Source organism: Mesocricetus auratus, unplaced genomic scaffold (assembly GCF_017639785.1).
Source record: "Mesocricetus auratus isolate SY011 unplaced genomic scaffold, BCM_Maur_2.0 Super-Scaffold_100023, whole genome shotgun sequence".
Taxonomy (NCBI): domain Eukaryota; kingdom Metazoa; phylum Chordata; class Mammalia; order Rodentia; family Cricetidae; genus Mesocricetus; species Mesocricetus auratus.
In genome coordinates, this window is record NW_024429204.1 from 4,807,501 (window position 1) to 4,819,480 (window position 11,980).

The following is an 11,980-nucleotide window of genomic DNA, read 5'->3' on the forward strand; positions in this document are numbered from 1 at the left end:
CATGTGTGAGCATATGTGTGAACACACACACTAACACACACATTCACGAACACATACATATGCATACATGTGCACACACACATACACACTAACACACATACACTAAAATAAAACCCTCAACTGGGGTTGGAGAGATGACTCAGCGGTTAACAGCACTGGTTGTACTTGCAGGGGACCCAGATTCAGTTCCCAGCACCCAGCACCCAGCACCAGCACCCAGCACCCAGCACCCAGCACCCAGCACCATGGTGGCTCACCCCTGTGGGAGGCACAAGGGTCCTTGTGCTCACAGCTAAGCCCTTGGAGAACCAGGATCGTTAAACACACGGGATTGGGTGGCCTCTTCAAAGGGAGAGATGTATGACCTGTTTTCTGCCCAGAAGGTTGGGAGGGGACATGGCTGATAGCCTGGTGACCTTTGCACTCTCTGAGTGGCCAAGACCACGCTGGATCCTCCCCCAGACGCTTACCTTGAGCTTGCTCTTCTCAGTCAATCTATAGAATCCATCTTTACAGAGGATATCACGTGTATTTTTACAAAGGGTTCCCATGTGGTCATGTCCTAGGCTTTGTTGTGCACACGGCATTGAGTTAATCATCTCGGGGAAACTGAGTTAGTTGTCGAGAATTGTGCTGTGCTTAAATAAACCACTTGGGGGTCAGATTCTCAAAGTTTGAACCCACACGGGCTACTGAGTCGTGTTGAATCGACTGCCTTCTTGATTGGCTAGGATGCTTACAGAGCACCCGCACCCACCCCCAAGCATGCCCACTCCCACCCCACCCCCTCCAACTGCAGCTCCAGGGAGTCCGACGCCCTCTTCTGACCTCTGCAGGGGCATCACACACACACACACATATATACACAGAGGCAAAACCCTCATGCACACGAAATGAAAATAAGGAAATCTAAGTAAAACAAAACAAAACAAAAATTCCCTCGGGTGCTAGCCAGGAATAGAAATGCCGAGTGAATGCATCTCTCAGCGCGTGAAACCCCAAGCCTGTGGCTGCCTGCCCACGAGGTTTTCATGTCTCCAAAGCTGTGCATTCCCAAGTTGTCTTATTGTTGTTGGCAGAGTGACCAGACGCTCAAGGAATCACCCATTGTCTGGACTAAATCTCGGCTAAGGGACTTCCTGCAAAAGTTCCCACCCTCAGTGTTGGGAACAACCTCAACGATGGTTGGCGATGCTGGCCCAGGGTAGGAAGCATGGGTGAAGCCCCACAGAGTTCAAAGGGAAGGGTCCGTGTGGAGTTTCTCCCAGACAGTCGTAAACGTGAGGCGTGTCAAGGAAGAGCTTGGGATGAGAAGGAGTCTCCCTCAGGAAAACGAGAGCGAGAGGCTAAATGGAGGGAGGAACCATGGGGGGGGGGAGCAGAGCCAAGGCTGTCTATAGGGCACCTGGGAGCCCTCAGCAGCCCATGTCTTGGAAAAAGGAAGGATCTATCACAGCGGAAGAGGGGGAGATTCTGTAGAGAGTTGGCCTGCAGCAAAACCAGTTCAGTTGGAAGGTGCTTGGACCACAGCCCGGTGCTCATTATAGTCTCCCCTTGACCTTCCAGGCCACTCTGGGTTTAAAGCGCTTAGTAGGTGCGGTTAACGACATGCTGGCTGAATGAGACTAGCCCAGTGGCTCGCTGAGGGTAAAGGGGGCTTCCCCCGCTCTGGCAACCTCGCCAAGGTGTCTTGGTGACTCTGTCACCTGCCTTGTGGGTATCTCCCTGAGGCTGGTGGGGAAAGTCCTTGTGATGCTTGAGGAAGCCCAGGTTAGGTCAGAGCAGCCCTGACTGTTGTGGCAAGCTACCACCTGGCCTCTGCTGGAGCTGCTAAGAGGGAATGTCCCCTGATTAGCGTTCTAAAACTCACAGAAGTGTCTGCCTTCCTCTTGTGGATCTCCGACAGAAAAGAAATCTAGGGCCTTGAGGGACAGCCTACAAGGCCCTACGTTTCAACCCTCTGAGAAGGAAGGGAGGGGTAAGCTAACACGCCTGGCCTACCATATGTCAGATACTACACATGGCATTGCTTTTAACCCCCATGGCTCTGCAAGGTCAAGGGTCCTTCCCCACCCCCCTGGGGGAAACAGAGGCCCACAAGCCCATGCGACAGGACACAGCGAGCTGTGTTGTGCCTACATTGGAATTTAAAGGTCTGTTTGTCGGCCTCCGGAGACCATGCCCTTCCCTTCCATTACCCAGTGTCGGAGGAGTTAATGTGGGCTTCATCGGTGGTCACCAGGGTGTGGGACCTGAAGCCATTGTCTGTATTTTGGATTATCACCTACAGGGCATTGTCCTCGGCAGAGCCCATCAGCAGAGGTGATGTAACCCACACTCAAAGCAGCCAATGATTTACATAATTGAAAGCCAGTGGGAAGTTCTAGGGCTTTTAGGCAGGACTAACAGGTTCTGTGTCTGGGAGCTCTCCAATTTTCCATCCTCCCCCTTTTCACTCTGGGGACACGATCTTGTATTGTGCAGAATGGCCTTGAATAACCTTGAACTCCTGATCCTCCAGCCTTGGTCTCCCCAGGTGCCGGGTTTTCAGGCGTGAGTCACTGTACCCCTCCTTTTCTTTCTGAAAGTCCGTCTGCGCACGTCTGTTTTTCAAGGCACTTGTTAGATGTCTTCCGTGTGACAGACACTGAGCTAGGTCCTATGGTGAACACAATAAGGACTCTAGATTCTAGAAGTTTTAATCTGATTAGAAAGTAGAAAAATAGACGGATGAGCGTACAGTCGAAAGCGTGGTTAAAGGTGGGGCAGGAAATAAAGGTGACCGAGAGAGGGAATGTGAGAGCTAGATTTGAACTCTTAACTGTTGTCCCCATCCTCTTGGGTGCTGATGTTATAGTGTAACCCATGCTTGGCTCATCAAACACACACACATACACACACACACACACACACACACACACACATACACACACACATTGAGATAGGATCTCACTATATAAAACCAGGCTGACCACAAACTCATAGAGATCCACCCGCCCCTGCCTCCCAAGTGCTGGGATTGGAAGAATGTGCCACACACTGCACCCATCCTATTTTTTGCTTTTTTATCCTTTTTGACAAGATCTCTTGTCATCAAGGTTGGCCTCAGACTCCCTAAGAAGTGGGAGCTAACCTTGAATTCCTGATCCTCCTGCCTTCACCTCCCAAGTGCCGAGATCACAGGGGCGTGCTGTCACCCCCAACTTATGCATTGCATTTGTGACTAAAGACACTAAGACCGCAAGGGGAGAGAAACCAGTATCTAGCCAACTGCAGTTCAGTCAGCCTTGCTTTTCTGGGTCATCTGCAAAGAACTGTGAAACTCTGTGTCGTTAGACACAGGCATTTTACAGCCAGTGTTAGTTAGACACGGGCATATTTGTTGAGTCCGAGCTAAGCCAAGAGCATCTCTATTTCCACTTGGGGTGACGCTGAGAAAAATCTTGCTGCTGTCTTGAGCCCAGGTGAAGCTTCCAACCCGTCCTTACGCACCACAGGGGTTGAGCCGGATCATGACATCTGAACCCCAGGAGAGACAAGTCCATCTGGGTTGGAGGCTGCCCAGAAGTTATCTCAGTCTGTCTGTCTCCCCTTGAGAAGGGAAGGTAGCAAATGACTCTTAATTAAAGAGGCCGTGTCAAGGGGACTCAAGGCTATGACTCATCGGGTTCCAGACCTACAGAAATGAAAAACGAGACGAGAATAAAAAAAAAAAACCTGCCATTATGGGTGAGAAACAGGAGGTGGCCTGTTAATGAGAGTCGATGTGACCAAGCTCACACAACAAGAATGTCAGAAGTGGAGGAAGGATTGAACAGGTAATTGTGAAAGAAAAAGGTGCCAAGTAGGTTTCTCTCGTCAGCAGACAGAGGTATGAGATTTTTTTAAAAAAAGCTGGTAATTGCAATACAGACACTTATTTATCCTTGTCATTAGAAGTGGGGATGGGAGGGGGGAGGTGTGGCTGAAACCACATCAGAGGGGGGTAAATCTATTCCTACAAAGCAATCCCAAGGGACAAAGGGCTTTAACTATTCTGTATATCTCCATAGCCTTATGTAGGAAGAGAAAATTGAAAATGTCTTACATTATAGTTTCCCCTTATTTGGGTTGAAGTATCAGCCTCCTAATATCCTTTTAAAAAATTGCAAGAAAATGTCCCTTTCTGCTGGTGCGGTGGCTTCTGTGAGTGAAGGCGCTTGCTCTCAAGCCTCTGAAAGACTCTTCAGTCTTTCTCTCAGGACCCTCGCCCCAAAGACCACCAGGGAGCCCAAGTTCATTGCAAAACACAAGAGGATTTTTATAAAGCCGGCGCGCCCGGGGTTCAGCAGCCCTGGGAAGGAGTGAACCCCGAGCAGAAATTACAGCAAGTTTTTACCTCAAACGGGGTGGCGGAGGTACAAGGGGAGTTTGGTCATCGGTGCCAGACCTTCATAAATCATGTACGTTTGTGGCTGACTGGCTCGTTATCTGTCTTAGGCAACGGCTGTGCCCTGGCTGAACTCTGTGACCGGTCTGGAACCTTGAGGTTTGGGGAATGTTTTCAAGTCCTTGAGGACTGAGGTCTGGGAAATATTTCCAAGTCCTTGATGACCACCAGGGGAGGATGTCTCCCTTTAAGGGCAGCTGCTCACGCCCGAGGACAGGACAGCTTAGTAATTTCTTTTAGCGACTGGGGGGCTAACTGTTGGGGCTCCTCATGCCCAGAGCCTAAATGGAAAGAAGGACCACACATGTGCTGTGTCAAGCGTTTCCATCCTTGACCACACACACAAAGGAAAGAATAAATAAATGATGGAAGTCGGAAGTGGGGGAAAAAGCGGTCCATTCTAATTGGTTTTCTAAATTTAATATAGTAATTATTTGAAAAATTTTTGGATAGCTGGGAGCTTCCTGTGTTCCTTATTGAAACACCCCAGCAACACCCCAGTGTGGCCATTATCCCCAAGCCCATCTCTTTTAGAATTACCTTTGCTGTTTAATAGCTGCTGCCGTAGTTGTCGGTTTCAGCAGAGTAAACCAGACAGCAATTGGGTGTGCGCGCCATGATTTTAAGAGAAATGAAAGGCAATAGCTACCATTGGAGCGACTGGTCTGCTGAGGCCTGAGGAAGTCTCCAGACCACGAAACTTCTAATTTTAAAGTGAGTCATTCATGGGCAAACCAGGAGTTGGTCCCCTCGCTAGAAGCAACACATTTACAATTCTCAAGCATCTGGGAGGCAGACATTGTTTGCCTTTTCCTCATGTGAAGGGCTGAGACTCAGGCTACTGCGACACATTGTGAGCCCCCAACCCATGGCAAAGCCTGAGCTAAGTCATACCCAGGTGGTGAGGCCTGTGGGTGTATGCTGTGCTGTTTGTTCCACAGACTGGGGTGTGTAAGCCGTGTGTCTGTCTACAGTCTGTGGTGTGTGTTCTGTGTGTGTATTCTGCAGACTGTGGCATGTGTTTGCGTGTGCATTCTGCAGCCTGGGGAGTATGTTCCTTGTGTCTGACGGTATAGTATTTTAAGAAGCTGCCTGGCAGCCGGGCAGTGGTGGCGCACTCCTTTAATCCCAGCCCTTGGGAGGCAGAGGCAGGCAGATCTCTGTGAGTTGGAGGCCGGGCAGGACCGACAGCCTCCAAAACAATACAGAGAAACCCTGTCTCATAAAAACCAAAAAAAAAAAAAAAAAAAAAAAAAGAAGCTGGCTGTATTCGGAATTCAGCAGTATGCACCCCATAGCTGCTGTGAGAAGGCCCGTTGCTCAGCCCTTGACACCTTACTCCGGCTTAGAAATTACAAATCATACAAACCCTGAATTTTTGCGTAGAGTTTTTAAAACTTAAAAAATAGTCTGAAATAGGGGCCAGGGGAATGGATTAGTGACCAAGTGCACCCATGTAAAAGCTTTGGTACGGCGGCCTGCGTTTGTAACCTCCTGGCTTGGCATGGGAGACAGACAGAGACTTGGCTTGCTGGCCAAACAGCTAAAATGGCGAGCCCTAGCTTCTGTGAAAAGAAACCTGTCTAAAAACATAAGATGGAAACTAAAGAGAAAGAAACAGGAAGCTGACCTCTGTCTCTACCATCACACACACACACACACACACACACACACACACACACACACACACACACACGACTGAAACAGAACAGGGCATCCACTCTCTGTAAATAACCTATAACCAACCTTTGCGGATTATTCTCTTGCTTCCCACCCATCTGAGAGAAAACACTTCCGCCAGTCTGGCTCCTAGTCCCTGGTGACTTTCAAAGCTTTTACGTAGCAACGACAACCTATGAGAGTCTGACAGAACGGGCCTCACTGTCACCAGGGCTTTCTTTGGGACACGTTCTCATTGCTTTGCTTCCTTCACGAGGCTGTGGGGTAGCAGGTGTATTCAAGGGAAAGTTCAATGTCAAGTGGAGGATGGGGCAACTTCTTAAGAAGAATGCTCTGCGAATGGATAGATAAACAGATAGATAATGGATGGATGGATTGTAGATAATTGATAGATGATATATAAGATAGATAGATAATGGATGGGTTATAATTGATAGATGATATATAAGGTAGATAGATAGATAGATGATAACTAGACATATCTAATTTAGATTTAAAGAGGCTAAATTCTCTGCTTCTGACAAAAAAGATACAAGCATAAGACAGAACTCTAATCTGTATTGACTACTGGTTGTTAAAGCAAGGTTTTATCAACGTGGGGCAGGTGCTGGGGGTACCACAACGGAGATAATGAAATTTGTGTCTTTTAAATTGGTAGATAAGGTGTTACCAGTAAACCATTATCTTTAGCCTGGCTCCCTAGACGGAGGTTCTTCCTCAAGAGATTGATCGATGCTTACATCACAGTGAGGAGGCAGATGAGGTCAGAGTTTCACGCTCAGCAAGTGTGTGAGCGCTGCTGAGCAGGTGCAGTACAGCCTGGCTTCCATTGGGCTAGGAGCTATGAGGTACAGGTGGCGTTGTGTTTGTTCTCCTCTGAGGCGACAGGGCTGGAGTTGTTGTATCCCTGGGAACAGGGTATGACCTCTCTGGCAACTTCTAGACGCCTGCACTTTCTGAGAGCCGTCAGCAGTGCCACAAGCACACGGGTTTCAAGTTAACCGTGAGAGACTCACCTGACATTTACAAATGGGCCCAACAGAATGGCTTGTTTCTTCTGGCACTAAAGGAGCCGGCCATTTCCTGGAAGCCCTTCAGATGATGCCATTGGCTTGGGTTGAGGAACCCTGTGGTACGGAATCACACCCGGTGTTGGGGAGAGTCTCAGGCCTTTACCCTGTCCCCACAGGGTCTGAGACTGTGTGTCAGGAAGCAGATGTGACCCGCCATCGTACGGGATGTTCGGCAGGGAGTGCCCGGGTCTGGGAGGCGGAGCTGGAGGCATTAGAGGCTGGAGGGACGTTGGGTGTTAGTTGTTGGGGGCTCTGGGGACAAATGACTCTCTAGAGCTGGGCTGCCTTGGGCTGCGGGGGTCTGGCGTTTGTGTCTCTTTCCTCCTACAATGGAGCACTCGGGAAGGGCGAGGCCTTAGATGAGGTGGCTTTTCTGAGGCTGAAGTCACCCTGCAAGGACAGCTGGAGGCTCTTTGCTGGCTGTCCCGTGGCCTCCAGCTGCAGCTGGCCAGCAGATCCTCCCTGGACCGGAGACTGGCAACGTAAACCTGTGCCCGTGACTTGTGGGGTCACCTCATGCTCATTTGCAGGAGTCCGCTCGCCTCATCAAAGCTGCTTTCACTTTGTGAGGAGTGGGGGGATGGGAACCTGCTGAAGAACCTTCAGTTTAGCTAATGCTTTTGTGTTTAAAGTTAATTCAGGAGGTTTATTGGGTGTCTGTGTTGTAATAAAAAAAATAAAAGCAGCAGCATGAGAGAGAAAGATGCCGTGTGACAGAGGTCAAGCAGAGGGGATTTTCTTTAAGGTAACGTGATCATAAAGAGGTGGAAAGGGCAGGGGGCAGATGGACCTCTGGGACAGGAGCAGCAGGAGAGAGGAAAGAGGCAGAGAGAGAGAGAGGAGGAGGAACAGACAGAGGGATGGGAGGTGGGCGGGGTCCTTTTAAAAGGGAACACAGTGACTGTGCACAGGAGGTGCTCTTAGTGGCTGCAGCTGAGAGTGTGTCCTGTCAGAACCCCACAGACAGGCCAGTATAGATGCCTGAATATTAAGAGTCTGTCTTCACCTAAAATGTCTTTGCTTTGAGGGTTCTCTTTATTTAATAAAAGGTACTGTGCCAGGCATGGTACATGAGTTACCTTACTTAATGCTTTTGAAAATAACATGTCGTAGATAACGTTGTTCCCCATGTCACAGATGAGGAAGTTCCATACAGTTGAAGTGAGAAATGCCTGCCCCACAGAGCCACATAGCCTGCGTCTGAACCAAAATCTAACTCCGAAGCTGAAAAAAAGACATTAACCACCCCGCCAAGACCCAGTGTGAAAATGTTCTCGAAATCCTTTAATCGCAGTTAGTTCATTCATTCACCCACGGTCATGAGTACATCTTCTACCAGGCCCTGTGCTAGCTCTGGATTAGAGTCAAGAGAGAAACCTCCGAGAATAACCATGCATGTATGTATCCAGGGATCCCATGCTGCCTCCATCAGCGTGTGCAGTTTTTTATGCTTTTATGGAGCATTGGATCTTTTTTTTTCCTTTGGTTTTTCGAGACAGGGTTTCTCTGTATTGTTTTGGAGGCTGTCCTGGAACTCGCTCGGTAGACCAGGCTGGTCTCGAACTCACAGAGATCCACCTGCCTCTGCCTCCTGAGCGCTGGGATTAAAGGCGTGCACCACCAACACCTGGCTGGAGCACTGAAATTTTTAATGAAGGAAACTCTGAAGAGGGTTGTGTGCATGTATTCTGGTAGGTCACTACCCTGCCTGTGTGTTGGTAATCATCTCAAGAAGTTAATGCAAGTGAGATTGTCATGCCCAAATTCTGAACCCCAAAATCACCAAGAGGCCCGTTTTGATGCAAAAGCAAAGAGTCTTTTATTGCAGTTGTTTAACGAGCTAACCCCATTAGCTCAGGCCTTTCATCCATCTACTGCAGCAGATGGCTGGAGAAAGACCCTGAGAAATCACGAGGCAGGCATCTTAAAGGGCAGCATAAGGGGAGTGGCTAGGGGTATGCAACAGTCTCAGGTTTGGTGCGCTTCCAGATTTGGATGGCCTGCCCTGTGTTGATTGGTCAACTGGTTGCTATGGCCCATAGGCCCTCCCAGGGCTGTTACTATGCTCTGCATGTCACTGTTGGGCACTTGTTCATAAATCACACCCAGAGCCTTAAAGCACAGCCCCGCCAGCTAACTTCTGATTGGTTCCTTGCCACGAGGAGGGCATCTGACCTTTGTCGCACCTGCTGTGCAGCCTGCATCCGAGAATGTAGCGAGGTGGTCGGGATAGATGACACAGAGACTGGTCGGTTGCTTTAAGAAAACTTTATGCTTCCCAAGTCAGCTTAGGAGGAGACCCCAAGTCCGCTTAGGAGAGAAGTCTCTCCAAGAAAAAACTCTTCCCTTTTTAAGGACTTCTGCCATCCATCTACATACAATTCTTTCCAGACTTCTCACCCTCCTGGCTGGTGGTTTAATCTCTGGCCCCAGAATCGGGGAGGCACAGCAGGGGGGACAGGAAGAAGCATCTAGCCGTAGGGGGGGTCAAAGTCATGGTGTTTCAGTGAGCAAGCCCTTATCAGAGCCCTATCAAGAGCTTTATAGCACTGCATTGTTTTCAGTAAACATTATCTCACAGCTGCCTGCTCCCAGGCCGAAGGGGAAGTGGGTTTCTGCTCAACATCTGGTGTCCCCACAGGCCTTAGTGACCAGGACAGGAGTGGCAAGGTCAGATGAGCACATTAGCCTGTCATGGCTGCTAAAATTGGGGTTGGGGGAGGGGCTGGTCACTACAAGATGCACCTTGAGTATTTGCCAGGAACTGAATTCATTCTTTTCCACTTTGTAGCAGGCTAAACGGGATGCCAAGCGGATGTCTGCAAAAGAAGTCACCATTAATGTCACAGAGAATCTCCGTCAGATGGACAGGAGTCAAAGGATGGCAAAGAACTGCATGAATTAGCAGTGCCTGGAGGGAGGAGCCGATGAGCTTCTTTGTCAAAGAATCTTGAAGAAGTGGGTGTTGCTTACTAAACATGGCTGCCTCTGTGCATCTGGAGAGATGGCTTGACCAGGCAACACTCGGCCACGTGAGCTGTGAGACCCTACTCAGCGTCCTGTTTAATCACACACAAGAAAAAAAACGTATTGAAAAGTCCCGAAACATGTTCACAGATTGCCAAAACGTGGCTTGTTTTTCCCCCTTTGCCTTGGTGACCTATGTAGGTCTGTGGATGACACAGACATGCAGGAGTAGTGTGTTTCCTGGGGCAACGATCACACATTAGCGTGAAGCTCACACAGTGTGTGATCCTAAACCCTTCCTCCTCTCCTCGTAAAAAACAGCTATCACAAAATTGACCGTTTTCGCATCAGAGCTGGCTCTCCCCCCGATTCTAAACCCAGAAATAATAAGAACTGGAGAAACAGAAAAACCCAGTTGGAGGCAGAGCAATCCCCGCTACACACGCTGACTCACCAGTGTCTTTGTGGAGTGTCTTCGAGAGAGGTGTCAGTGACACGGTCACACCTGTTTATCTTCTACCTGGAAAGGCCTCCCAGGCTGGCATCCAGACATTGGCTTCCAAACCAGAATATCACGATGTCCGTGGCCATTGCATCCAACCTGCAACCCCCTCTGGAACCTAGCTACGGGTCTTTTTTTTTTTTTCTTTTTTTTTTTGTAGCTTTCCCCTTCCGTTTTATTCTCACGACCTCCAGTCAGGTCATTTGCAATTGGGATCAAAGACTGGATACCGCATACAGGAGAGAAGTGACCTGGAGACACAGGGTGGCACACGTGATGCCCCTTTTGGCTTTCCTGTGCCGGCCCCAAGGACTGCGTTATTTTGGTGTCTGCAAAGTAATTCGTTGAGGAAGCCAGAACCCGGTGGATGTAGATTCATGTTGACCTTAGACTGACAGGGGACTGTGTTGGGAAGCAGGTGGCCAATGTAGTAAAGGGTGCTCGGAGAGGAATCTTTTCCTAGCGTTCCTAAACACTTCTTCCTGCAAAGTCTAACGCAGCATGAGTTTGAGGGTACTGTTAACATGCTCGGGCTTAGGAAAAGGCATAGACAGAGTTGTACCAAAAAACTGTCCCAACCAACTCCACCTTTAGCAGCAACAGCAGCCTGGTGACATGTTTATCTGACACCGTCCAAGAGGTATAACCTCAGCGGACTAAAATGCAGATGTCCCTTCTGTGTTAATATCATCTCTGATATTATTCCTCCAACACAAGCAGAACGGTAGACCGTCTGTCTGTTAGCAAAAAACGTTCACTGCCAACCTTGCGACAGCTACGGTAACAGACGTGGAGGGATTTGGAGTCTGGCCAGTCACGACTGTATCCTCTGACTCTATAGGCTGGGTTGATACCCAGGAGACGAGCATGAACCCTACGGCACAGGACCCGTCATTGCGGCGGGGTATCGCTTTTAGGTTAAAGGTAGCTTCCTGTCAATCACAGATGTAGGTATCTGCCCCATCACTGTCCAAGAATTTGCCATATACACCACAGTTTCCCCAAACCTCTCCCATCTCAACTCCGTGTCAAAGGGCTTTTAGGGAACTTCATGTTCTGAGAATTTAACTAATAAAAAACAAAGCAAGCCCGGGACTCCTGCATCCTCAGTGGTATCACTCCGCGGGAGTCCTGCCGCAAGGTTGGCGGCCGTCCGACCCTGCGAGCTCAGGGGCTTGCTCTCCAGGGCATGTGTGCTGTGTTTTGACATGCTGCTTCCCCATTTATGACGCGCTATCCGCCACCGGCTAAGGCCAGCTTCTCCTCCCGACTCTGTGCCTACCACAGTTCGCTGATGCACGTAGTTTGGAATGTCCCATCTGGAAAAGT

The 11,980-nt window shown here is 49.3% G+C and overlaps 1 protein-coding gene across 1 annotated transcript in view; it reads left to right on the forward strand.

Annotated features, from left to right (window-relative positions):
* Baalc (BAALC binder of MAP3K1 and KLF4) overlaps positions 1-11,746 on the forward strand; it is a 47,311-nt gene extending 35,565 nt beyond the window's left edge. The window contains exon 3 of the mRNA XM_013115253.3: positions 9,974-11,746. Coding sequence (XP_012970707.1) covers positions 9,974-10,087 — 114 coding nt within the window. The 3' untranslated portion in view covers positions 10,088-11,746. The remainder of the gene's footprint in view (positions 1-9,973) is intronic.
* The last annotated feature ends 234 nt before the right edge of the window (positions 11,747-11,980 follow it).